General features: G+C 26.5%; 1 protein-coding gene and 1 pseudogene across 1 annotated transcript; both read left to right on the forward strand.

The window, feature by feature from the left end:
• Nucleotides 1–3,390: 3,390 nt before the first annotated feature.
• Nucleotides 3,391–5,297, forward strand: LOC149512229 (protein DETOXIFICATION 3-like; annotated as a pseudogene).
• A 4,089-nt stretch (nucleotides 5,298–9,386) lies between these two features.
• On the forward strand, nucleotides 9,387–16,721 carry LOC111313208 (protein DETOXIFICATION 8-like). The gene is made up of 5 exons (XM_022913885.2): nucleotides 9,387–9,702; nucleotides 15,471–16,015; nucleotides 16,128–16,214; nucleotides 16,312–16,368; nucleotides 16,478–16,721. Exons 1-5 carry the CDS (start codon nucleotides 9,454–9,456, stop codon nucleotides 16,719–16,721), a joined length of 1,182 nt encoding a protein of 393 aa, XP_022769620.2. The 5' UTR covers nucleotides 9,387–9,453.
• The last annotated feature ends 10,894 nt before the right edge of the window (nucleotides 16,722–27,615 follow it).

The raw sequence follows: 27,615 nt of genomic DNA on the forward strand, positions 1-27,615 counted from the left end.
ATATATATAATATCTCCATTTTGCACCACTGGAGTTTCAAATGAATTAGGTGCTGCAAATCCACAAGCAGAACAAATTGCTACCTTTGTTGTGATGGTTCTTACACTTGCAGAAGCAGTCATTGCGAGCATAATCCTTTTCTATCGCCGACATGTTTTCGTATATGCTTACAGCAATGACAAGGAAGTAGTAAATAATGTTGCAAAAATGGTTCCCCTAATGTGCCTACCAATTATCGTGGACGGCTTACATGTGGAACTTGCTGGTCGGTTCCCAACCATTGGGTTCTTGCCTAATTCAGAGTTACCTGCTTAAATTGCTCAGCATTTTAAGATAATTTGATCATTGCATCAGGCATTGTGTAAGGAATTGGGTGGCAGCATAGTGGCACCTCTGCCAATCCTGGGGCATATTATCTTGGTGGAATTGTTGTGGGGGGTTTTATGTGCTTCTGTTTTGCATTTGAGAATTCAGTTCTCAATTTATGCAAGGCAATTGTATTTATTTCTTTTTCCTTTTGCCACCTTAATCACCGAGCAACATTAAAGTTTTACTAGTATTTTGCTCATTGTTGTTGGACAATTTTTTAGAATAACAATATCCAAGTAAATCTCAAAATTTTACTCAAGATAAAAATAAACTTTCAATCTTTTATTACATGAAATTAAAGTTAGGAAATTTAATTTATTATAATTATATCCATTAAATCTTGAAGATAGATGAATAAAGTCCAGTTTTCATGATTTTAAAATAGTATTTTCTAAAATATTTTCATCCAGTTCAACAAATAAATCTGAATAAGCATGTTTTATAAATTACATCATCCAACAAAGAAGATTTTAATAAAAAATTGAGTATTTTATAAGATCAAAGTTCTAATTAGAATAAAATATAAGTTAATACTCTTAATTTCATACAATAAAAATATCAAGAATTTATTTTTATTTTTTTTATTAAAGTTCTAGGGCTTATTTACCTATTATCTAGTTTTATTTTTAAAAATAATATTTTTAATACATGTTAATAAGAATATAATTATTAAACCAAAAAATAAGAATACAATTATATTTTCTTAATAATGATAATTTAATAATAAATTAAAATATTAAAAATGCTGAAAAAAATTATATATAAAACATATAATTTATATGAATAATGTAAATGATATATATTTTTATTTTTAATATATTTATATTTTATCATATAATATTTAACATGTGTTAAATTTAATAATCTGTAAGTGATAAGACTAAATCCAATCGAGTGAGAGAGTCTTGTTAGCATGACCAAAACTATACAACTTGTATGCAAAGCCCATCATAATCCATGGCCCAACTGGATTGGTTCATGAAGGTTAAAATAAAAAAATGCACTCTTGAATTTTATCATCTTAATATCTAATTTATATTTAAAGAAGTCCTTAACTTTTAATTTGTATTTAAATAAATTTTTAATTTTTAACTAATACTTAAATAAACCCTTAATCAAATTTTTTATTTGGAGTAAGGATTTACATAGATATTTTTAATCAATTTTTTATTTGAAGTAAAGACTTATATAAATACAAATGAAATATAAGCGTTTTTTTAGGTACAATAAAAAAAATGGGTCTATTTAAATAAAGTTGAATGGTTTAAAAGCTTTTTTAATATTTTACCTTTCATGTTAGGTTAGGCAAGGTGAAAGTAACAGACAAAGTTTATCCCCAACTATGTTTGAATTTTAATTATTATAGATTCTATATTTTCCTTGTAGTTACCTTAGTATTTAAGTATCTAGTGATCTAATATGTAGAAGTAACTCACAATATGTTTGATAGGAAAAAAAAAATAGAGAGAACGAAAAAATAAAAGATAAAAAAGAAAGTTATTTTTCTTCTTGTGTGTAGTACAAATAATGAAAAATAAAGGGAGAAAAAACTAGAGCTAAAATTATAAATAAAAAATATTTGGAGAAGAGAAAACGAATAAATCTTTTTATGTTATTCCTTCCTTTCGAAAAAAAAAAAAAAAAGAAAGAAAGAAAAGAACATTTTTTGTTAACGATTTTCATTATTTGTCTTTCATTCTTTCTTTCTCTGTTATTAAATATATTTTAGTATCAAAAGTGTTGTAAAGAACATTTGTGAAAATAAAAAACAATCACCATTGTATGATTTTATTGTATCAAAGCAAAGACGCACGATCTTAACAACAAAATTAAACTATTTCTTTTCCAATTGGTGATATTAACTCAAAAACTCAATTGTCCATCCAATCACTATTAATTATTTCGCATATCCATTTAAAAAAATGAGCTCATTTCTATCAATGTTGCATCTCAAATACGTATCAACTCATATCAATCTTTGTATGGTTAGTTTTTTTCAAAAGCGTTAATGTGGATTTTTCCCTAAACCGAAAGTAATTCAAAAAATTAATTAACTATTATGTGTTTTAAGAGGACTATTTTTGCAAAAAAAAAAAAAAAATGTTGTTATCTATGAAAAAAAAGTTAAAAATTGATAATATTGGTCCATAATTGGCCGAAATATATTGTGCCCACTAATTTGCGATTTTAGGGTCTTGCCATTTTAACCTCCTAGATTTTTTATTAGCATGAGTCATCTTAGAAGTAAATTACAGGGCTAGTCACCCAATTTTACTAACTTTTGCAATTGGCTCATCAAATTTCAATATGTCCCATTTAAGTCACTAAAGTTTGTTAAATGTTTCAAACTTAATCACTCTAACAAAAAAATTCAAATAATTAATAGAAAAATGATGTGATTGCCAAATCAGATGTCACGTAATCCCTCATATCCACGTCATAAAAACAAACAAAAAATCAAATCCACCAAAAATCAACCAAATTCTTCTCACATATATTAGACCACCACCATTTCTTTTTTTTTTTTTTTTCTTTTTGAATTGCTGAAGCTCGATTCTTCAACCAAAACCATAAGAAAAAAATGTAGCAACTTGCGCCATAACTAGTCTAGCAATAAGAAGATGTAGAAAATTGAAAAGAAACAAAAAGATAAAAGAGATCTAGTCTAAGATCAAGCAAAATTGGTGTAGAAATGATGGATGAGTAGTAGTCAAAAGGTTAGAAAAAAAAGCCTAATTTTTTACTCTTTTTCATCTTTGAGTTTTTTCTCTACTACTAATCTCTAATCGATACATTACAATCCAAAAAGAATACTCAAAAAAAAAAAAAAACCCAAGATGTTCTTCTTGGGTTTTTTTTCTTTGGGATTGTGCAGATTTGTAATTAACACAAGGACATGCCAATTGAAAATATATAATGGATTAAACTCAGGAAATGACTCTTTAATTAATTAATTAATTAATTTATCAGTGTCTTCTTCTCTTTTTCAAGGGTCAAGTAGTTTTGGGTTTTCACGGGTTTATGGGTAAGGGATTGCAGTTAGAATAAATTTTAATTTTTGGATTTCTTTCTACTTAGTGGGTTTGTTTTATTGTGTATATTTATACTTGTATATGTTTGATTTTCACAAAAAAAAAAAAGGGAAAATGGCAAAAGGTATTAATTTTTATGTGTTTGATTTTGTTTACCTGTGTATATGTGTGTACTCTATTTTTTACAATATTTAATCCCTTGATTTGTTACAGAAAGAAACTAGCTCTAATAGAAAGTAAACATCAAGCCAATCTGCTAAATTGAATTAAACATACGGATAAATGATAAAAGTAATTGGAACCGCCTGCCTTAATGATACCCAAATTGGCAACAAACAAATGAAGTCAACCTTTCCTATTCTTTTAATATAGGTTTTTTTTTTTTTTTTGATGAAGTATAATTCGTAAAAGTTAAAAGTGCACTTCAATGTAAAAGTGGACGCTAATATTGAATCATTACAAATTGAAATTGTAATTTCAGTGGTATTACGTTTTAGTAATTTACTCATGAGTTTTTTCTTTTTTTACCGATTTAATTTGCTTTCTTTAATGAATTTGCGGTTTTATTTTTAGTTTTTATATTTTCTTACAAAATTTGCTGCAATAGAACTTGTTTTGGTTATTTAGTTTTGGTGATTTTGGCCTTGAATTCTATGTTATAATCAAACTTTAATGATAGTTGCATTTGAACTTATTGTCACAGATTTAATTAGTATAAATCCTGTCTGTAACACAATAGTAGAGGATGCAGCAAAGAATGAATGAGGTGCTCCTGCAGTCCTGCTTGCCAAAGAGAGAAGAGGGAGGGTGTTGGAGGTACTAGCATGGAGAGTCTTTGCGGCAGAGTTGTAGAGGGTGAACTCCGTTGCATGGCCTTTCATGGCAGTGGCAGTGTCACAGTACCTTCTTCAGGCCGTATCAGAGACTATGGTAGGACACCTTGGTAAACTCTCACTGTCCGGTGCTGTTATCGTCACCTCTTTCTGCAATGTCACTGGCTTTAGTCTCCTTGTAAAAGTTCCCCCTCCCATGACTTTTTATTTTATTTTATTTAAAGTTCTCAGGATTTGAATTTTGATTATTGAAATTAAGAATCCAACACTCTACCAATAAACATGACTGTTGGCAACTCTTGTTTCACTTCTATTACCTGATCTATTTAGCTATTAGTAATAATTAAAAGAGATTTTGCAACAAATGTATGATGGTTTACACAAATTTTAAATGCTATACAGTCAGGATTTGCGGGTGCCTTGGGAACTCTATGCGGGCAAACAAATGAAGCAATGAACTGCCAAAAGATTGGAAGCTATACATACTGTTCAATGATCTGTGTCCTTCCAATTTGTCTCCCAATATGCCTCCTCTGGATATTCATGGACAAGTTGTTAGTACTAATAGGCCTAGACACTCAAATTTCAATGGTGACTCGCAGTTAGCCATATGGCTCATTCCTGCACTATTTGCCTATGCAATTCTTCAATCACAAGTTCGTTATTTCCATCCTCGGAGCCTGATTGTTCCAATTCTACTAGTCTCATGGGCAACTCTGTGCTTCCACATACCTCTTTGTTGGATTTTGGTATTTAAATCAAAACTAGGCTTTAAAGGAGCAGCGTTAGCCATTGGCTTGTCTTATTGGTTCAATGTGGTCTTGCTTGGATTTTACATGTGACACTCATCATCATGTGAGAAAACCCGAGTTCTATTCCTTAAGGATGTTTTCTTTAGTATCAAGGAATTTTTTCACCTTGCAGTTCCTTCTGCTGTATTTCACAAGTTTTTTGGTGCGTCGGTGTCAACATACAGTGGTAAAGTAACAATGACGGTGGGGTTTATTAGATTATGATATTTGAGTATTGGTTGATGAATTTGTTATTGAAGAGGAACATTTAGAGAAAAAGAAAGTGTCCGGTGATTTTAGAGAAAGAGTATGAATTGAAATAGTTGTCATGTTATCATATGTTGTTTTTTTCAAATCATATCACATAATCATATTATTTGAAAAATTTTAATTATTTATTATAAAATAATTAACTAATCTATTAAAATAAATATCTATTATTTAATTATTACATGTGATGTGTAATAAACAATTGACTTTTTTTAATAACATAATTATGTAATATAATTTAAATAAAAATAACATATGCTAACATGAGATAACATTTTTTACAATTTGTCTCAAATTATAATAATTTTTAAGTAAAGATATCAATGGCATGATATGAACAAGATAGAGCATTATCTATCCGTTTCTCTGAATTTTTATTTTATATTTATTTTTGTATCTATATTTAATAAATATTTTAAATTTATTCATATTTTCATACTTACAAGTATTTAATAGGTATAAATAATCTCTATACTTATAACTTTTTTAAAAAAACAAAAACTAAATTTTTTTTTAGTTTTAGTTTTATTTTTATCTTATATATTTAGATAATTTTTTATAAATATATATATTAATTTATATTTTTGATAAATTAAATTAATTTTAATTAATCTAAAATAATAATTTATATTATTTAATAAAAATCTATATACTAAATATATATAAATATATAAGGTATAGATATAAAATAAATGTTTTATTACCCATTTTTATCCCATACTTAATAAATATTTAAAATTATACTTATTCTTATTCTATATTTACAATGTAATATTTATCTTTATCTTTATTAAAATAAAAAATTAAAATTTCTATTGAATATAAATAAGATTGTCATATCTTTTTTTTTTTTTTTTTTGAAGTAACCACCTATATTAAGCATCAATGGAAAAAATTAATTTAAAATTTAAATCCTATTATTCTAACTTAAAGAAATATATATCACAGGTGGCATTTAGATCAGTCCTGGTTGGTGGCTCGCCTTTTAAGGAAATTGCAGTCAAATTTTTAAGAATTTTCATAAGCTTTTTGAATTAGATGCATATCCTGACAGAGTCTGACAGGATGAAGAAAATTCGATTAATTGTATTTGGGTTGTAGTTGTCGATATCCACCGAAAATCAAGCCCCACATATGTTATTGATCAGATAAGTTTTGCCTACCAACCAAAATAATGTTGTTGGGGATAGAATCAAACAAAATCAATGACAATAAAAACTTATTTAACATGTGCATGAATTGTTGAAGTAGACCAGACATAGTTGGAAAAGGACAAAAAGTTGGAATAGAAATAAATTAAGAATCGAAACCGTGTTCAAAGTTCACAGATATTGGAATTCATAAATACTTCACTTTGGTATTTTATTAGGCAGTAGCATTAAATTTGTTAACAAAATTTTTTAAGAAAAATATAAATAAAAAATAATTTTTAATTTTTAATTTCTATATTTATACAATTTTTTAAATTTACATATTTTAAAATAAATATATATTATATCCAATTAATTTAAAATAAAATTTTATATTATTAAATAAAAAATTTATTTATTAACTATATATAAAGAAGAGGAATTTTTACATTAATATATTTTATTTTTTTGTTTTTTAAATCAAAATTATTAAATTTAAAAAATGAAAAAATTATATTAATGTAAGTAGATAAATACAAAAACGCATTAATGTAAAATAAATTTTTAAAACGGATATCTTTTTTAAAATGAAAAATAACTAAATAATTAAATTTATTATAAATTTAGCCATCTTTACTTCAAATATTAGCGCTGTTCTCGTTTTAGCCTTTAAATAGTTAGATCTATGCTGGTGAGAGCTAGAGTTTTCAAAAGAGAGTTCATGACTGGAGCTTTCAAATCCTTTTTAATTAATATTTTTGTATTGGTGCAATACTAAATTTTCTTCCTCATTTGTCTTATTTTGTAATTATTCCGAACAAATCCGTACGTCTGGAAAAGAGTTTGTAAAGGAGCTCTGAATTCCGCCCAATCGTTCGAATTCAATTATGAAGATCTATAACTGAATGTAAAAAATTATTAAAAATATCATTAATAAATTTAAATTTAATTTATATTTATTTAATGACAAAAAATTTGTTAAAATTTTTATTAAAATTTTTACTTAAAAATATATCAAAATTTATTTTCTAACATTTTTCATAATTAATTTATATAACAAGGTCGGAACTACGTAGAACTATATGGGGGCAGTTGCCTCCACTGACTTCGTAAAATTCTTCTAGGTTTATTATAAAAATTTAAAAAGTTTTGAAAATTTAAAGTTTTGTTTTTATAAAAAATCTTTGCCAGTCATTTTTGCCCCCACTAAATTAAGGTTTACACATTAAAATTTTCATTATTTATTTAGTATCGTAACAGTTTTGAAGTCATTCGATGAATTTAAAAATGAAATAAAAAATAAAAGAATCGTTATCAATTTTTTTTAATTAAATGCGATTGATTATTTATTAAATCATATCATTTTAATAAAATTTTAAAATTAATTAAAATTTATTAAAAGAATAAGTTTAGGATCTGCTAACAGTCTGAGTTCGAGAATCAATTACGTGTGGAGAATGATTAGCACCCCCATAACACCTATTTGAAAATGATACCAATTAACTATTTATTATTCTTTGATTTTGATAAAAAATAATCTTATTTTCGGTGTTTAAAAAAAATTCCTTGATTTATTTTTTATTCATTGCATTTTTTGTTTTTCCTTTAATTTTATTTAATATTTATTATTCAAGTTTAATTCAAGAAAAATAAATTAAAATACTTTTATTAAAATAATTTTAAAAATGTGCCAGTACGTTGATAATATTAAAAAAAAAAAATTTCACCTAGAGATTTCTTAAGCATCGCTTTTTAGAATACCTTAAAATATCATCTTCGAATGTTCAAATTTACTTTTCATAAAAATTATGTCATGTAATGCAAATGCTAACATATTAATGCACACATTTTATCTTCACTCTTTAGAAATATTATGAATTTTTATTAATTTTTTTCATTTAAAACTTTGAAGAAAATGAAAATTTTATTATATTGAAGGTTTTCTATAAATATTCTAACACACTGATAATATTTAAAAAATTTTCTCACCTAAAAATTTTTAAAGCATTTTTACTTAAAATACTTTTAAAATCCCATCATTGGATAAATTTTTTTCTCATTATTTATTATTTATTCTTAATTTATTTTTTAATTTTTATTATTAGAGAAAAGAGAATTTTTATTGTATTGAAAAATTTTTATAAATACTTCAATACATTGATAGTATTTAAAAAAAAAATTCTCACTTAGAGATTTCATAGGCATCACTACTCAAAGTACCTTAGAATCTTATCGTCGGATAAAAATTTCTTTTTTTACATTTCTTTATGAATTTGTATTATTATTAAGTTTTTTTTTTTTTTTTTTTAAAGTTTGTTTTTTTAAAATTTAACAAAATTATAAAAATTTTAATTACATATTTCATCAGTTAATCTAATAAATATAATTATCTTAATAAACATAAATATTATAAAAATTCATAAAAAAATTTTTTTTACCTAAATAAAACCGATCAACAGTTCAATCATTGCTGGATCTAGTTTGGTCTGAAACTCGGTTCGATCTGGATGACTTAACGGTTCGACATGATTTGATTCGATTCGACCTAATTTATGTTGCAAAACATTTTTTTTATTTATAAAAAATATTATATATACTATTTTATTTTTAATTTTTAAAATTAACTTATACTTTAATGAAAATTTTTTAAACCAAGTTAAAATATTTATTTCCACTAATCATAAATCTTGATTATATTCCTGTGAATAACAAAACTTTTTAATTTATCTATTTTAATTTTAATTTTATTTAATAATTTTTAATAAAAAAACTTGAAAACCTCTAGATTTTTCGCAACATTTGGAACCCACCACTACATGGTTCACTCGAATTTCTCACCCACTCACGCCAAGACAGGTGCATTATAAAAAGGTCACCATCAAACTGTGTGACTGCAAACTGCACGTGATTTATTTATTACCACGAAGATCGATGTAATCTCATCGTGACATGCATGTGCACTACTGTAATAATTCCCCCAAAGGAAACAAATAACTGCGAACAGATTTGTTCAAGAGAAGTGGGAAAAATGGATAAGGCACTGCTGCAGGTGGCCGAGGGAGAAGATCAGAGAACATGGGAAAACAAATGGAGTACTACCTTTGTCAAGGAGCTGAAGAAGGTGAGTTACATGGCGGCGCCGATGGTAGCGGTGTCGGTGTCGCAGTATCTTTTGCAGGTGATATCGTTGATGATGGTGGGTCACATTGGTGAACTTGCTCTTTCTGGGGTTGCCATTGCCACCTCCTTCACTAATGTCACTGGCTTCAGTTTACTTGTAATGCTTATTCTTCTCTCTCTTCAGTTTTCTTTGTGAGTGCTTATTGCTGTGCTAGTTTAGAAAATATTTATTAGTATTATTTGCACTATTCTTTTTATCAAATCAGAAAATTACTAATACACTCAATATAATTATTTTTTAAACAAGAAAAAGGTGATATATATATATATATATATATACAGCTGCTTACAAAAATTAATATTACAATAATAAATAATTTTTTGATAACAACATATTATATAAACAAATATTACATGAATTAAACAAAAATTAAGGTTTTTCGTTTCGTGTTACAATATGTTCTGGCAAAAGAAGTAATTTTAGAAATCACATGAAGAAAGATTTTCAATGAAAATTTTTTGAAAATCTTAAGTAGTTAAAAAATATTTAATGAAAAATTTCTTATTCAGTTACGATAAAATTATATATTTTTTTACTTTTAACCATTTATTACTTCCTTTTAATTTTATCAATATTAAATATTTATAAAATCATATCTTTTTTAAGAATATTTGATACTCAATATTTAATTTTCAATATTTATATTATAAATATTTATATTATAAATATTTATATTATAAATTCAACTTTTGAGTTTTTCTTTTTTTTTTTTTTTTCTGAAAATTTTTAGGTTTTTTAGAAGTAAAAATTCAGAAAAATAATTTTTTGTTAAATTTTTTCAGATTATTTCTTTTTCTTAGGGTGTGTGCGTCAATTGTTATGTCTTCTTTTAGCTTGAGTTTCAGTGACATATAACAAATATATAAAAAAAAATAGGAAAATAAATTTATAATTGAACAAATATTTAAAAGTAATTTAATTGTTATGCTTAACTTGCATTAGTAAGATCTAGTTTAGCAATGCTGATGAAAATAGTTTTGCGTTTCCATAGCAATTCTTATCAAACTTTTTAAACAAAATTTTTTAATTTAATTTTTTTTAACTGCATCAGCAATGCTAAACTAATAGCTTGATGGTCAAGTTTATAGAAAATGATTATCAATCTTCATTTAGTCAGTATTTATTGATTATATTTTTAAGAAAACACTAAAATTTAATAAGTTTTACATCTAGCATATAATTTATATTTAGAAACCAATAAATTAACCCTGAAAATTTAATAAATAAATAATGAGATCCATAAATAACTTAAACATCAAATGTATAGTTATGTTAGATGTAATGGTTATATTATAGATGTTAAGGGTTATCCGATTGTTATTGTGGTAAATTTTTTGTTCATAAAAAATTTTATTATTTAATTAGTTACATAATTACAAATTTTTATAAGCTAAAAATTTAATCATCTATTAAGATACACATCAATTAATTATTAAAATATAACATAGGATAGGTTCTAATTTTTTATCGAGTAATTAGCCAAAATTAATATGTAAACACATCCTAAAAAATTAATATGTAAGCACATCCTAAAAAATATATGAAGCAACTGGATAAAAAGAAATTCTTTTGAATTTAGTATTAAATATTCAATAATAAATTTTTTTAATTTGAAATTATTAGAATTCAAATTAACCGAGAGTTCAATATTTTATAGTAAACCCTATTAATGTTGGCATATTCAATAACAATTTACTATCATTTTTTAAAATTAAAGTTCAAGAATATTTTTATTATTTTAACATATTTTTCTTTTTTATTCTAGAACTCTGTAAATAGATCCAAGATAATTGTGTGTGCTGGTACCATTGTTTCCAAACATAATTTGAACATGAAATAATTGAGCATTATAATAATATCTTTAGGTTTGTATATTCTTTTTTAGGCATTTGCATTAATTGAAAAAAAAAAATTTTCAGCGCCCTGCTTTATTAAAAAATTAGAAAGAAAAAACGACACTGATAAGAAGCTAAAAGAGCTCAAAAATTAAAGACAGTTTCAAGCGAGGGATCATTTGGCAAAGCAAGAAACTAAAGCCTTCCTTGTTTATTTTGATGAAAGGGTTAATGTAATGTTTGGCTTCTATATTATAACAACATTTTCAATGTCATACTTGTATTTTAAAAAGATCAAATGCGATAACTGTATTATTAAAACATGTGTCAACGTAGTGCTTGAGATTAATACAGTTAAGCAGAGACGTTGATTTAATAGTTGACCATATCAAATGATAACACGTGGCATAAGCATGATAATTGATGATTTGTACGTATGATTTCTACGTGGAGTACATTTTGTATTAGCAAGCCTGCCATATGTTATTAATTTAAAAAAAAAATTAAAAAAATTATTATTTCAAAAAAAAAAGAAGAAATCTTTAAAAGGGAAAAACTTTTAAAATTAAGATTTATATTTTGAAAAATAAAGGTATATATTTTATAAAATCACTTTTATTTTTACAGCTTTAAAAACTTTTAGAATTTTTCTTTCATTTCTCATAATTTTAAATTTTTATTTTTTGAAAATTTAAACAATAAAAATTCTAAATAATATTTTTGAAAAATAAAAATTTATTAAAAAAACAAATATTCTTAGAAAATTTCCTTTTTCTTTCTTTTTTTTTTTTCGCTCCTCTCTTTCTTTCTCTCTCTTGATCCCCTCCTCCCCTTTTTTCTTACATATTGGTGCCCAATCCGATTGGAAAAATGGAGAGGGGATCAAGAGAGAAAAAGGAAAGAGAGGAGAGGAGAGAAGAAAAATAGATTTTTTTCAAAATTTTGTTATTTTTAAAAAATAAAAATTATTTTTTATTTAAAAATGACAGGGATCATTTACATGACTGTCACGCCATTGACATGTATGCTCCATGTTGATGCAACATGTGCAACTCATATGACATTTCAGTAGACATGGAACATTGACATGGCAATAAAATACCACGTGTCATCGCCTCATTGGTTGGTTGCCACATCATCAAGATTGTTTAACGGTATTAATCCCGGATACCATATTGGCATACACAATGACAATACATGTACTATATTGGACATTTTTAAAGTAAAAGGATCACATTAGGAAAAAGCGTATATAACACAAGTGTGGAATATGACATTATCCATAGATGAAATAAGCAATATTTTTTGGAGTCGATGGATTTGAAGTTTTAGTTTTTTAAAAAATGTTTCTCCCAATTTTTCTCATTTTATCAGCAAACAAAATAACGAAGTTCATTTTCTTCTTCCGATTTTATTTTCTCTTTCTTCAATATTCTTTTTTTTTTTTTTTTTTCATATTTGCCATGTACTAAACAATGCCTGTAGAAATATTGGAAGAAAATGAACATTTTTTTTAAAAACTTTTTGAAGCTTGGAGTTTGAACCTTGTTTTAATACCCACTCCTTTTTTTTATCTATTTTTTTTCCTGTAAGCAATCTTATACATCTACAGCAAATTGTCAGCTTACATGAATAAAATGACTCATATTGCCAGCCTGGGGATGCCTTGTATTTGTTAATCCTTAATAATAGTCAAAGATTCAAGGGGATTGCAAGAGGTTTCGTTAGGAAAAAAAATCTCTCCATGTATGCCTTTGGCAATAAGAAATCTTGGGCTTTTAGACTTTTCTTTTTAAAAAAGGAAATTAAAGTCTAAAATACCGTTGAGTTTTAGCAAATAAAATTGTTTCATAAGCTAAGATTAAGAGTGTAAAATGATATATTACTACTTACAAGTTTCTCGAGTTTGATTCGAATAAAACTTGAATTTGACTCGGTTATTATCGAGTCGAACTCAAACTCGAGTAGTTTGACTTATCAATCAAGTTAAATTTCAGCATTCTTATATTCGATTTGAGTTGTTCACGAGCTTAATCGAACTTTTATATTTTAATATATATTAATTGATAAAATATCTCGAACTTGAATTTAAATTTGAGCATAAGTAATCGAACTTTTATCGAATATAATAATCGAGCTTATTTTTACATATTAATCGAGCCTAATTAAGTGAGTTCGAGTAGTTCGATTTCTATCTTAAATCGAATTCAAGCTAAAAAAATAAAATTCGATTGAGTTCAAGCCAATTTTTAAGCTTCAAATTGGGAGTCGAACTTGAGCTCGAGCTTAGTATTGTATCGGCTCGAACTCAATCGATTACACCCCTAGTTAGGATACGCCTAGAAAAGAATTAAAAAAAAAAAAGCAAATGCTAAAAGATATAAGTTTTAGATTTTTTTGAAATTGGTTAGATATTATTTGAAGGATAAGAAAATTTGTAAGAGAAGAATTCTAGGTGGGAAGAGCTCCTAAATAGACAAGTTAGTATAGTTATAAATAATGTAGTCTTTATAAGATTAGTTATGAAAGAAAGATATAAAAGAGTTATAGGGTTTCATTGGATAGAGATTCCATAAGATTAGAGGAGATTACGAGGGTTCTTATGAATGTGTACTCTTGAATGTTTGTCTGAAATTAAAGGAAATTGTGAGGGTTCACATAAGTATGATGATTGTTATGTTTGTTTGGGTGGAGTAGAGAAGATTGATATGATACACATAGACATGGATGCAAATATGGATGTGTTTGTTCGAATTGAAAATACTCCATAGCATTAAAGGAGAATGAGAAGGTCATGAGTATTGTTTGGGATTGAGTGTTGATGATTTGCATGTTTATAATACTCTACAACTAGTTAATTTTTTTTATTCATGAATGAAGGTTAGTTGAGCTGAACCATATTAAATTTCTATCTCTTGTGCGATTGATTAATTATTTGATTATGCTTTTGCTAACATGATTGTTCAATTGTGTTAGAGTTTTTTAGCGCAACAACTGGAATCAGAGCTATCTTAAAAATTGATGATTTGATGGAATTTGAGTTAATGTGAAAATTGTTAGTAATAGTGACTTAAATACTATAGGGTATTTGTTTGAAATTAACTACATATTACCTGATGGATTAAAAAACTTGTAAGAAAAGAATTCTAAGTGAAAAGTGATTTTTGATAGATAAATTTGTATACTTATAAATAGTGAAGAATTCGTAGAGTTAGATATGAGAAAAAAATTTAAGAGAATTATAAAGTTTTATTAGGTGGACAACCCATAGGATTAGAGGAGATTTAGGAGATGCTTACAGGTGTGAGATTGAAATGGTTTACATAGTCATGAGTGTATATAGATACGTGATTGTTTGAGTTAAGAATACTCCATAAGATTAAAGGAGAATGAAAGAGGCAATGAGTATTAATTGTGAGTGAGTATTAATTGAGAATACTCAACAGGTTTGTAATTCTTTACAGAGGCCATGAATATTAATTGTGAGTGGGTATTTATTGAGAATACTCTATAGGTTTGTAATTCTTTACAACTAATAAATCTTTTTTTTCCTCTACGAACATAGACCGGTTGGACTAAAACACATTTAATTGTTATTTCTTGTATGGTTGATTGATTATTTGATTATACTTCCATTCACTTGATTGTTTAATTATTAAGACTTTTTATCTAACAACTGGAATCAGAGCCATGAGATCTTAACATATTTATTATGGATAAAGGCCAAGTTTTCTTCTCAAATTATGTTGGGAATTAGGTAAAAATTAGAATCACAATCAACTAATCAAATAGTATATTCAAGAAAGAAATAAATAAACAAATTAAAGTTGAATTAAACTATCAGGTATTTGAATCTGTTACAGAAAAATGTTTTCTAGTTTATTTGATGATCATTGGAAACAAATCATGTATCTAATTAAGCATATAAACAAGAAGGAAGATACTTTCTATAGATGTAAATCATGAAATAATGCCCTCGATTTGTCCTTCAATTGTGTATGGCTAACACTATATTTTCATTCCAAGCAGTTTGGATTGGCTGGTGCATTGGAAACTCTAGGTGGTCAAGCTTATGGAGCAAAGAAATATCAAAAGCTTGGAAGCTACACATACTGTTCAATACTATCTCTCCTCACAATTTGCATTCCAGTGTCCCTCCTCTGGATATTTATGGACAAACTATTAACATTGATGGGTCAAGACCCTCAAATTTCAGAGGTAGCAAGCATATACTCTATCTGGCTGATCCCTGCATTGTTTGCTGACGCTGTTCTTCAGTCATTGGTTCGCTACTTTCAGTCCCAGGGCCAAATTCTTCCATTGTTTTTGAGTTCTTGTGGAACTATATGTCTCCATGTACCTCTCTGTTGGGCTCTAGTGCATAAAATAAATTTGGGTTATATAGGGGCAGCACTAGCAATCATAGTTGCGTTGTGGTTTAATGTGATCTTGCTGGGGTTGTACATGAGATGCTCTTCTAGTTGTGAGTCGACTCGGATCCTTATCCTGAAGGACATTTTCATAAGCATCAAGGAGTTCTTAAGCTTTGCACTCCCTTCTGCTGTAATGATTTGGTAACTTTACACTTTTTCTTTATATTATCAAAGTTGTCTTTGATTTCTTAGTTTATTGTTTTCTATAATTTTTTTAAAACTAACATATTTTTCTTTTCAATACCATGATTAGTCTTGAATGGTGGTCATTTGAGCTTCTTGTACTTCTATCTGGACTTTTACCGAATTCAGAACTCGAAACATCAGTTCTTTCTATATGGTATGCTTCTATATCACTAATTTTGTGTTTCAAAATTTTACCTTGATTACTTTTCATAAGAATTTTAACGATTTCTCCTAAATTTTCTGATGAGAAGCCTTTCAACCACATCATTACACTACTTCATACCGTATGGAGTTGGTGCTGCCGTAAGGTAAGAGTAATACCTATTGGATCCTGTATGTTATTGATAAAGATTATTTTGTTCAGAAGTACATGAACTTCATGTGCATTAAAACATATGTGCAAACGTCTTTTTGCAGCACTCGAGTTTCAAATGAACTAGGGGCAGGAAAACCACAGGCAGCTCGAGTAGCTGTCAATGTGGTAATGGTACTAGGAGTTTCGGAGGCAATGATTGTGAGCATTACTCTCTTCAGCTGCCGCTATGTTTTTGGATATGTATACAGTAACGAAAAGGACGTTATTGATTATGTTGGACAAATGATTCCCCTAATTTCTCTATCCGTCATTGTCGACAGTTTACTTGCAGTTCTTTCTGGTTAGTCTCCTACCTTGTTAGAAAACTTAATGCATTAATATGATTGATTAGTTCCCTGTCATACCCGAAACTATGTGCACTCATATGATCGATGATGCTTTATAATGTTTCTTGTTTGTGTCATTTTGGGATGAATTGAGATACAATTCCAGTTTCTTGCGCGCGTCAGGTGTTGCCAGAGGAACCGGGTGGCAGCACATTGGGGCCTATGTGAACCTTGGGGCATACTACCTTGTTGGAATTCCAGTTGCTGCTCTGTTGTGTTTTGTTCTACATTTTAGGGGAAAGGGACTCTGGATTGGAATATTGACAGGATCCTCTTTACAATTACTTCTGCTAGCTCTAGTTACTAGCTTCACGAATTGGCAAAAACAGGTTTCTATGATAAACACTCTCATTTATGTGCATTCTCACTCTTTTTATGTCAATTCTATTTTCTTGTGGTCGCAATTGGAATGTTTGGAAGAAAAGAAAATTACGTTTTTGAACCCGGAGATAGTTCATGCTAATTCCTTCTCTTATCCCAAGACTTCTTTTGTACAAAAAAAAAAAAAAAGAAAATTAACTTTTCTAATTGGAATGTTGCTTTTTGTGCCTAATCAAATATCTTTATACTGTTCAGCTGAGTGAAATTTTCCTATGGAAATTGCAGGCAACCAAGGCACGAGAGAGAATGTTTGAGGAGAAATTTTCCAATGGATTAGCTTGAAGAAGGTAAAAGCCAAAAGAAAAAGGAAAAGGCGATAAGGGGTAAATATGGGAGGGACAAATGTTTTGCATCACAAGCATGGTTAATTGAGAAACATAATAATCAATCACTGATCTTGAGATGTCTTTTAACAAGCATTTCAAGAGGAACATGAAGTGGTCTAATTTTGAGCTATCAACATTTTGATTTAGTAATATATTACTATTTAGTTTATTAGATTTGAATTTCCACGTAGGGACATCTCTAGGTCTTAAGAAGTTCCTCTTTAGTTTATTTAGTACTACATGGATGATGTATAAACCTTTAAATCGCTAGGATGAAGCTACCGTCTTTTTGTTTGGTTTTCTTGTTTGATGAAGTCCAGTTTTAATTTCTTCTTCAGTCTCATTTTTACGTCTTTCCTTTCTTTGAATATATCAAAATCATAATTTTTTTTTTACATCTAATATCTCTTTCTTTTACATTAATCTAAATTCCTTTCATAAAAAAAAATTCCAAATTTATTTTTGATGATATTTCTTTTTTAATTTTTCATTTTAAACCCAGATTCACCAATTTTATTATAAATTTAAAATTTTAATTCCAATACAAAATGTTTCTTAATCTTCACCAAAAAAAAAAAAAAAAAAAGAGAACTTTACCGGCATGGTAAGTTCATTACCATTGTGGCAGACGTTGTTTGTCCACTAGAAAAGGAACCCTCCAGTGGACAATCGAGGCATTTTTTTTTTTTTTTCAGTTTTACGCATAGGAAGCTGACTGTCCTCCACTGGATAGTTGATTGTCCTTGAAAAAAAGTGAGGCATTCAACAACCTTAACCAATAACCAAACATTCCTTATGCCTTCGGGCAGACTTGAATTTTATTCCGAAGGTCGATTCTTTATTATTCTCCATATAAATAATCAACGTCAATATAGTAATTTTTAAATTTTATTATTTACAAATATTTATTTATGGAAGTATTATATAATAAATAAATACTTTAATTAATTTTAATTATTTATTAATTTCATAAATATTAAATATATATTGTAAATTTAAATTTAATATCTATAATGATTATTTTTTTAACCACACTTTACATTATTATGTTTGCATCAAAACGCACATTCTATCACTAATTTTAATATTATCATTATAATAATTAATTTTATCATTGTCATTATTTTAAATTACATTGAAATCAATCTCACTGCTCTAATCTAATATAATATGAGAAAGTCAAAGGTCAATTACCTTACCCAATTTTATTTTCTATTTATGATTTATAATTGTGCCTTTGAAAGAAAATCATTCTTGCAGTTACTGTTGAAACCTTTGTGTCTGATGATGATGTCATTTTGATGAATTGTGTGGATGAAACTCAAATTTTGAAAGGTGATAAATATTGAATTTTAGATTTAGTTGTTACAGTCCATGTACACAATGATAAGAGTTGCTTTGTGGGGTTGAAAGAGAATAAGAAATATGTGGATATTATGGTTGCCAACGATGAAAAGATGCAAATTCAAGGGATTGGGAGTGTTCACCTTAAATCTCACAATTGTGTTGTTATAACGCTTTGTCATGTAAGGTATGTACCGAGTTGTAGCTACAATTTGATTATTTTGGGTGAGTTAGCTTCTCATGGGTATACATATTATGGACGAAATAATTGGTGCAAAGTGTACAAAAATGGTACTATGATTCTACAAAGGAATATGGTAAAAAATCACTTATACATGCTTGATGGAAGCTCAATTGTTAGGATTCTTGCGACAAAGAAAAAGAAAAAGATCAAGCGTGTCAGCTTTGCAAATACTGTTAAAATATTTAGATATTTAAATTAATAGAGGATTTGTTGGGGTTTGTTTTAAATCTTTCAATCCCACATCGAAAGTTGAGTAAAATTATAAGATTTAAGAGTTTGTCTTGAATCCTACATTGAGAGTTTAGTAAAGTTATAAAGGATTTCACCTTTATAAATAAGATGATTTAGTTTTAGTTTAGTAATCTGAGATAATTAGATACTAAGTGAATAGCTAAGTGAGTAGGTTATTAAAAGGGTGTAAATGAGTTTTTGGTTAAATTTTGAGTAATGAGCTTTTGGTCACTTTTCTCATTTCAAAAGTCTTACAATTGTAAAATTTATTTATTAGTATGTTGGGTTTACATTAGATTATTTTAGGTTGGGCCGAAACAAATATAACTTTTAATAATTGTTATCATTCATTAATTTGCATAAGAATTGAAGATTTTTGGTTAATTTCTTTTTTGAATATTCATTATTTTTATGTTTTCAAAATTGTTTGTTTAATTCACTATTAGACATTTTATTTACTTACATCATTACTATGAGGTAATACTATTGGTAGTTTAGAATATGGTGCATCCCATATTAAATAGAAAGATTTAATTATTGATGAATAAAATTAATATTTGTAATACTTTTATTTATACTTTAAATAATTATGTTTAAATAGAAATAATTATTATATAACAAATGGTCATAATTATTTGAATATAAATAGATTATTGTTCATAAAAGTCATAATTATATAAAAAATCATAATCATTTGAATAGAAATTTATGTCTGTTCATTTATTATAAATAAATCTTTCACTAGTTGGAGAGTTTTGAAGTTTTATTATATTCTAAAGGTATAGTTGCCTTTAAAAAAATGTTTTTCATATCTCAAAGCCAAAATTATTTTTTATTATTTTTCTTCTCTTATTTGTTTTTCCTAACAATTTAAAGGCAATTATGAAATCCTTATTTCGCATGAAAAAGATACAAGGAAAAGAAATTTGAAAAGTTGGCAAAATCGACTTTTGAAACAAGTATGAAAAGCTTCAATCATCCAAATAGTTTTTTGGTGAAATAAAATACAATATAAGTTTCTTGTTATCATCTTTCTAGTTTTTATATTCTACTAAAAGAATTGATAATTAATAGTTCATTGGAGACCTTGAGTCTCATTGACTTTTAATTCTTTATTAACTATTCTTTTAATTTTTTAATTTTAAATTAGAGTATTTAATTATGATTCATGATTTTGTGGTATGTTTTATGTAGACTTTCTTGATCATGGCATTGAATAATGAGCATAAAATGGACATGGAGTCCTTGCTAACTTTGGTTATAAATCTTTTATAGCTTTGTCACATTTTGATAAGACCATGGATATAAAATTAAAATGATACATTTTCAAGAATTATTTTAAGGCAAAAAAAATTATGAATTTATAAAGTTTTTTGAAAAAGAAACAAGTATATATGTTCTTATTATAAAATCATATTTTATGATCCATAGTCCATGATTGTATTTTATTGACAAGAGAATAATGCATGATTCATATTATTTGATATATATATATATATATATAATATTATTTTGACAAGAAATAAACATATTATCTAAGATAACTTAAATTCAATTGGAAAAGCTACATAATTCCTTGTAACTAGTTAAAATGCTTTCTATTTGTTAGGTGAAAAATTTTCATGTATTTTATAGTATTGTGTGATTATACATGAAATTTTGATTGTTTTTAATGACATGAATCATGGTGGATATGGCTTTAGTGTCTATGATCAAATAATTTTTAAGTATCTAAGAATTGGAATGAAAGTCTCAAAAAAAGATTATAGAAAGCATGAGTTTACTAGTTTTGAGAGTAATTATATTTGGTATTATACTTATTGATGCATACTCTCGTATTGAGTTGAAATAAAAGTTTTGAAACTTTTATGAAAAGAAATATTGTGATATAGAATATTTGCTAATAATCTTTCACTAAGGGTGGATTTTAAGGCCTCCTACTTAAAAAGAAATAAAAAACCACAAAATAGTGAAAAGATAAATGAAATGGTAACTTAATTAAGTATATATGATATCTTGATAATTGAATGAGATATTCTTAAATAAAAGAATGCAAAATTGCACATGGTGAGGGTGATAAGAATCAAAAGAAATAAAAATTGCTACCATAGTATTGTAAGATTTTAGTAAAATTTTATGAGAAATTATACAAGTTAATAAGTTTAGTACAACTTATTAAAGTAAAATCAGAAAAGGTCTTTAAATATCTTAAAAAGACTAAAATGGTTTTGTTTATTCATTGATTTTATCCAGTTACACTAAAAGTATAATTGTATTAAAGATATATAAAAGTATGCAAATAAAATAGTTGAAATTAATAAGTGTAGAGTTGTGGCTATAACTAATACCAACTATTTCTTAAAATGATAAGAATGAGGCAACAATGTCTAAAGCAGATAAATGATATGTAAAATGAAATATTTAGACTTATTAGTCTGAAGTAATTATATTAGATATTCAATCTTAAGTGGAGGTAATTATCATAAAAAAAATGAATTCCAAGATATTTAGTTAGTATTACTATAAATAGAATGAATTTAAACTTTACTATTGACACCAATAATAAAAATCCAACTTTGAATTAATAACCTTTAATTACAAACTTTAATGGGTAAAAACAAATTATTATTATGTGTCTGTTAAGTAATAATAAAATCCATTCAAATTTTAACAATTAGTGTGATCAATTACATAGGGAAGATGAGTTTTTATACTTTTAATTGAGTTTTAAATGTTTAAAGATGGAGATATAATAGAAACTCTACCTATATAAATATATAAATTATACCGTTTCAACAATAAGTATTAGGGTTTCTCTTATAAATAGTTATGAATAGGATAAACACATTCTATAATAGTGCTAAAATAGGTATAAACCTCTGATAGAAGAATAAATAAGCATTATATGTGTTATATCTTTAATTCTAATACTAAGAATTGAGGTATAATCTGTAAACAACATCAACTTTGTTAGAATTTTAATATATATATATATATACGTTAATTAAATGTTTAATTGAAATATATTTTTTTATATTCATAATATTTATTTGTGTGAAAAGTTAAAATTAAACACCAACATTTCAAACTAGTGTGAAGGATTGTTGATAGTTTAGAATATGGTGCATATCACATTGGCATTGGAAAGAAAAATTTAATTATTAATGAATAAAATTAATTTTTATATTAATTTTATTCATATTTTAAATAATTATGTTTGAACAGAAATAATTATTATATAACAAATTGTCATAATTATTTGAATATAAATAAACTATTATTCATAAAAGTCATGGTTATACAAAATGTCATGATTATTTGAATAAAAATTTATGTTTGTTCATTTATTATAAATATATATTTCAGTATAATTATTTTTATTACTTTTGCTTGAAAAGTTTTAAGATCTTGTTATATCCTAAAAGTATAATTATTTTTAAAAAATGTTTTGAATATAACTAACTTATTTTTCATAAAATAAAATGTTATAACTATTTTAATAGAAATTTATATCTATTCATTCATTTCTCAAAACCAAAATTTTTTTCTATTATTTTTATTCTCTTATTTATTTTTTTCCTAACAAATACAAATCAATTGAAATATGATTTTCACTTTGATTAAAAGCTAATGCGTTGAGACTTATTTTCAATTAAGTTTTCTGGAAGCACTATCTTAAATTGAAAATTTGAGTTATCAATTCTATCACTAATTGAATATATTTAAAATTCAATAAAAAATTATTAAAAAAAAAAAGAATATCGGTACCAACGGCGCAGAGAAAGTGGGTCCATTTTCTAATTCTTTTATATCGCCGATAAATTTTGTTTTACTGCCTTGATAGTGGAACAGAGATTGTGAGGACTCCCATGTAGCTATAAATTTTGTTATTTGACTTTCAAAATTAGTTTAAGGAGGAAATTTTTTTTTTCAACGGAAAATGTTAAAGAGTTCGAAAAAATTGTAATCAATTATAAATATAGATACAAACTTTAGCCCTTCACGATAACGTCCTTTATGCATTAAATTATTGTTTCGGTTACCTTGCTTTTGAAATAGTTATTCTTCGGACTATCTATGTTATCCTTTTATCCCAATTAAGCTTTTGTATGGAAAAAGGAGAAGAAGCCATGGGGGTAGAGAAAGTGGGAGACAAAAGCAAGGAAGGAGAAGGTTATCGGGATGAGATCATGCGAACTTTCTTTTCAATTATTGTTGGATTTTGTTTTTAGTAGGAGAAAGGGTAAGATTGACTGATTGAGGAATGAGATATATAAAAAAATTTTGGAGTTTAATATAATTATTCATATAATTATTTTTAAGAGATAATAATTAATAATTTTAAATTTTAAATTTTAATACGTGTAATTCTTTTTTTGAGCTTATCTTTAGGTTAGGAGTTATGACGTTATTTTTAAAAAAATAAAAATAAAAAGGGAAGGATGAGGAGAAGGAAGGGAAGGAGAAAAAAAATTTTAAACATATATTTTTTAACAAGAGAGAATGGGGTTTAAGAATCAAAGTTTAGTTTCTCTTTTTTGTTTTGAAAATTTATTAAATACATTGACAGTATAATCTTTTAATTTTATGAGCGGGACTAAGATATTGACACATGTCTCTTATATATTTAAAAAATAATTTAAAAAAGAAATAGGACATTTGTCATAATCTCAATTTTATTTGTGGAGTTAAAAAATTGTGTTGTCAATGTATTAAATAAATTTTCTTTCAAGTGTTCTATTATATATATTTACCTATATAAAAATATATGCAAGCAATACATTAATAAAAAAATCTGATAAAATTATAAATTTTATCACTTCATTGATCTATGATTCTATTAATCAATTTAATTTTTCATAATAAGTTATCAACGAGAAAAAATGTGAAATTTTGTAAAAAAAATAATTATTTATTAGCGGTGAAAAGTATTACTATACCAAAAATTTCAAAAAAAATTATATCAACTGTTTAAGATTACCTATATCAAGAAAATAATTTATATATATTTATTTTAAAAAATAAACCTTAATAGCAATTTTATAGTTTTGTAAAAGTGATAGCTAAATGGTAACCTAAATAACAAGCAAAACATACTAAAAACGATCACAGAAATATAAAACAAAGTTGGAATATATGAGAAGAGCAGCCATAGGCAATAAAAGGAAAAGCAATACACGATTATTATAATTAGTTGTAAACTTAAAGTCTTAGTAAGAAAGCTCAAAAAGTTAATTTAGCTTTTGTTGAATTTATATAATTATACTTAATATTTAAGATATACTTATTGATTTTAAGGGTTTATGAATAATTTTTTATGATACAATAAATAAGAAAATAATAATAATAATAATAATAATAATAATAATAATAATAATAAGATTTTAACTCTCATAAATTAAAATGCATAAAATTAAGATATACACAAAATTAAATAAAATTATGAACATGAGAGGAATGAAGACCATGGGTTATAAATGAGAGGATTGAAGTGCATCCCACTTTCGGAGCAAAACCCAACAACAACCACTAATCACTAGAATCACAAAATGGACCTTCTGCTCCAACAGGTCATGGATTTCCATATGCGGAACCGTCAGTATCTAGGTGGTAGCCAATATGTTTCATGTTGAAATTGTGAGTTTTTGCTCTGAACAGCCCAATATTCATAGGCCATAAAGTTCTTTATTTGTAGCCATTCATTTGCCATGCATTTTCATTAAAGTCTTCGTTCTGAAATATAATTCGATTTCGTGATATCCACAGGTGCCAAATGATGTATCAAAAAAAAAATAAAAATAAAAAAAACAACATTCCGTGAAATATGCCTTTCATCTCTTAATCTAATGATTGAAAAATTTTGAAAAAAAAATTGAACGTGAGTTTTAATCTCAACTTCCCGTCCTCCTTTGTAAGAGCTTTGCTCTCCTATAAATTAAAGAAAAAAAAAAAAATTCCATGAAACATTTAACGATGCCTTCTTCAAATTGCAATTAATTTTTAGGCGAGTATTAAAGATCCATGTTCGTAGAAGTAAAGCAAGAAAAAGGTAAATTAAAACTTATCCAAAACAGTTGCACAAGAGGACAACCACGAAAGGCATGACAAGGCGTTTTTGGAGCTTGTTGACAACATGGGCATAAAGGACAAAGATTCCGTATCTCTGGTCGGTATGCGAGAGTGGCCACAGAACCACAAAAAGAACTGGATTTTTGGGAAGGCAAGAGCTATCCAAAAGCAACTCTAATTCCTCACATAATAATTAGAAGGGATAAATCTTAAATGAAGATTTTTAGGTTCGTGAATTGTTTTAAATATTTAATAAAAAACTTTAAGAAAAAAATTAAATTGATAAATTGATAGAGTTTAATGATAAAATTAATAATATATAAAAAAAAATTTAAATGACATTTATAATTTAAATTTGATAAATATTTATTTAACAATAAAAATTATATCAAAATTTTTAAGAAAAATGATTATCTAAAAAATATATCAAATTTTACTATGAGATTCTTACTTTTTAGGCCAAAAAAGTAAGATAGATATACTTATATTGAAAATAAGATTACTGTTTATTCCAGTTAATTCTAGTGTACTCGTACTTTTATGTTAAAAATTTTACAGTTACTTTTGTTTTCTAAAAATAGTAACGGTTTATCATTGGATTCGTTAATTGTGCATAAAAAAAAAATTATATAAACTATGAAGAATAAAAGTGAAAGAAATCATAGAACACTAAAATTTTAATCTAAAATGTAAGATTAAATGCCCAATTTATGAAAATTTAAAATATAAGATCTAATAGCAAAACAGTCCTTATCGAATATATGTTATAAAATGAATTAAAATGGATGTACAGGCTAACCATATGCAAACAACATCTAATTGCCCTGTTAATAAATTATTTTTTTTAAGTTCATAGATCTAACATCATTCCCAATCATTAAAGTTTTTGGTCCCTTATTTAATGGAAAAAAATGACAGTCTAACAACTTGTTAAATCATATACCTAAACACCCATTATTATTATTATTATTATTATTATTATTATTATTATTATTTTATTTCGTTTCATTTCGTTTCTTTTCTTTTTTTCTTTTTTTCTTTTATTTTTTCTTTCTTCTTCCTTTTTTTTTTTTGGCACTTTTTTTGTCAGCTATAGACAGTCGCACTGTCAGCAACTTTGATAAATACCAATCGCCACCATAACAGCCACTGATAGTCATATTGACAGCGACTTTAACCTTAGGTAACCAAAGTTCAGCAAAATTCTAAAAAATTTGAAATTTTGATTCTAATCTAACTCTATAAATAGAGGTACAAAAGAGGAGGAAAAAAGGAAGAAGCCATTGAAAAAAAAACTACAAAAAAACAAAAAATGAGATAAAAAATCCTACAAGATCCAAGAAAATCTATAAAAACAAAACCTAAGAATACTAAGCAAAAAATTAAAAAAACACAAACACGAAGAAACTCAACTCCTGGTAACAGGGATCTCAGCACCTTTTAAAAAATATATGAAAAAATATTTTTAGTCGTAACTTTGACCCTCGATCTATGCAGTTCAAGGTCATTTCTCATCAAAACTAGGCTCAGATCTGTGTTTAGGAGGTTGAAAGGAAGGTTTTTTGAAGTTTTTAGGTTTTTCAGCAATCGATGACTGGTGGACAACACGGCTTGTCGATGCCAAAATTTGGGAAAGGAGGCGACAGACCAGGGGTTCTTTGGCTTAGAGAGCAAAGCATTTTGCCTTAGAGAGAGAGAGCTAGAAAAAATGAATTAAAAAAAATTTTAGGGTTTTTATAAAAAAAAAATCTAAAATGACATCGTTTTTAGGCTTGAGGATCTGTGCGTGATTTAACGACCTAGACCAATCAAGTTAAACCAATATCGAACCGTTTGAAACCCAGTCCAAAAACCCAAGACTTAGAAGATGCATCCATATTTCCTATATTGTTTTCCTTTTTCCTTTATCATTTTCTTGCCATTTCACTGTTATATGCCAATATTCTCTTCATCCCACCCATTTGCAAGGTCCTAAATAATGAACATGAAGATAATCATGACAATAATCTCGGATTTGATTTTAAAAATCCAACTCATGTTGATGAACTTGATAATGAATAAGATTCATATAATTACACATTGTCTCTTGATTTATTGAAATTAATAAAATATGAAGATAAGCTAATTGAGCCCCATCAAGAAATTATCGAATTAGTGAATTTAAGGGATGATAAAAATAGAAAAAAGGTTAAAATTGGTATGTCTCTTTCACCAGCTGATAGGTAAAAGCTAGAAAAACTACTTTGAGAATATATGGA

This window comes from Durio zibethinus, chromosome 23 (genome assembly GCF_047325235.1).
Source record: "Durio zibethinus cultivar Kanyao isolate XHJ-2024 chromosome 23, ASM4732523v1, whole genome shotgun sequence".
In the NCBI taxonomy this organism is placed as follows: domain Eukaryota; kingdom Viridiplantae; phylum Streptophyta; class Magnoliopsida; order Malvales; family Malvaceae; genus Durio; species Durio zibethinus.

Bases quoted from the DNA above. Each gene is read 5' to 3' on its own strand.
- LOC111313208 (XM_022913885.2), top strand. From the start codon at position 9,454: ATGGATAAGGCACTGCTGCAGGTGGCCGAGGGAGAAGATCAGAGAACA. The intron at 9,703-15,470 runs GTAATGCTTATT...CATTCCAAGCAG, and splicing joins TCACTGGCTTCAGTTTACTT to TTTGGATTGGCTGGTGCATT. The intron at 16,016-16,127 runs GTAACTTTACAC...TACCATGATTAG, and splicing joins CCTTCTGCTGTAATGATTTG to TCTTGAATGGTGGTCATTTG.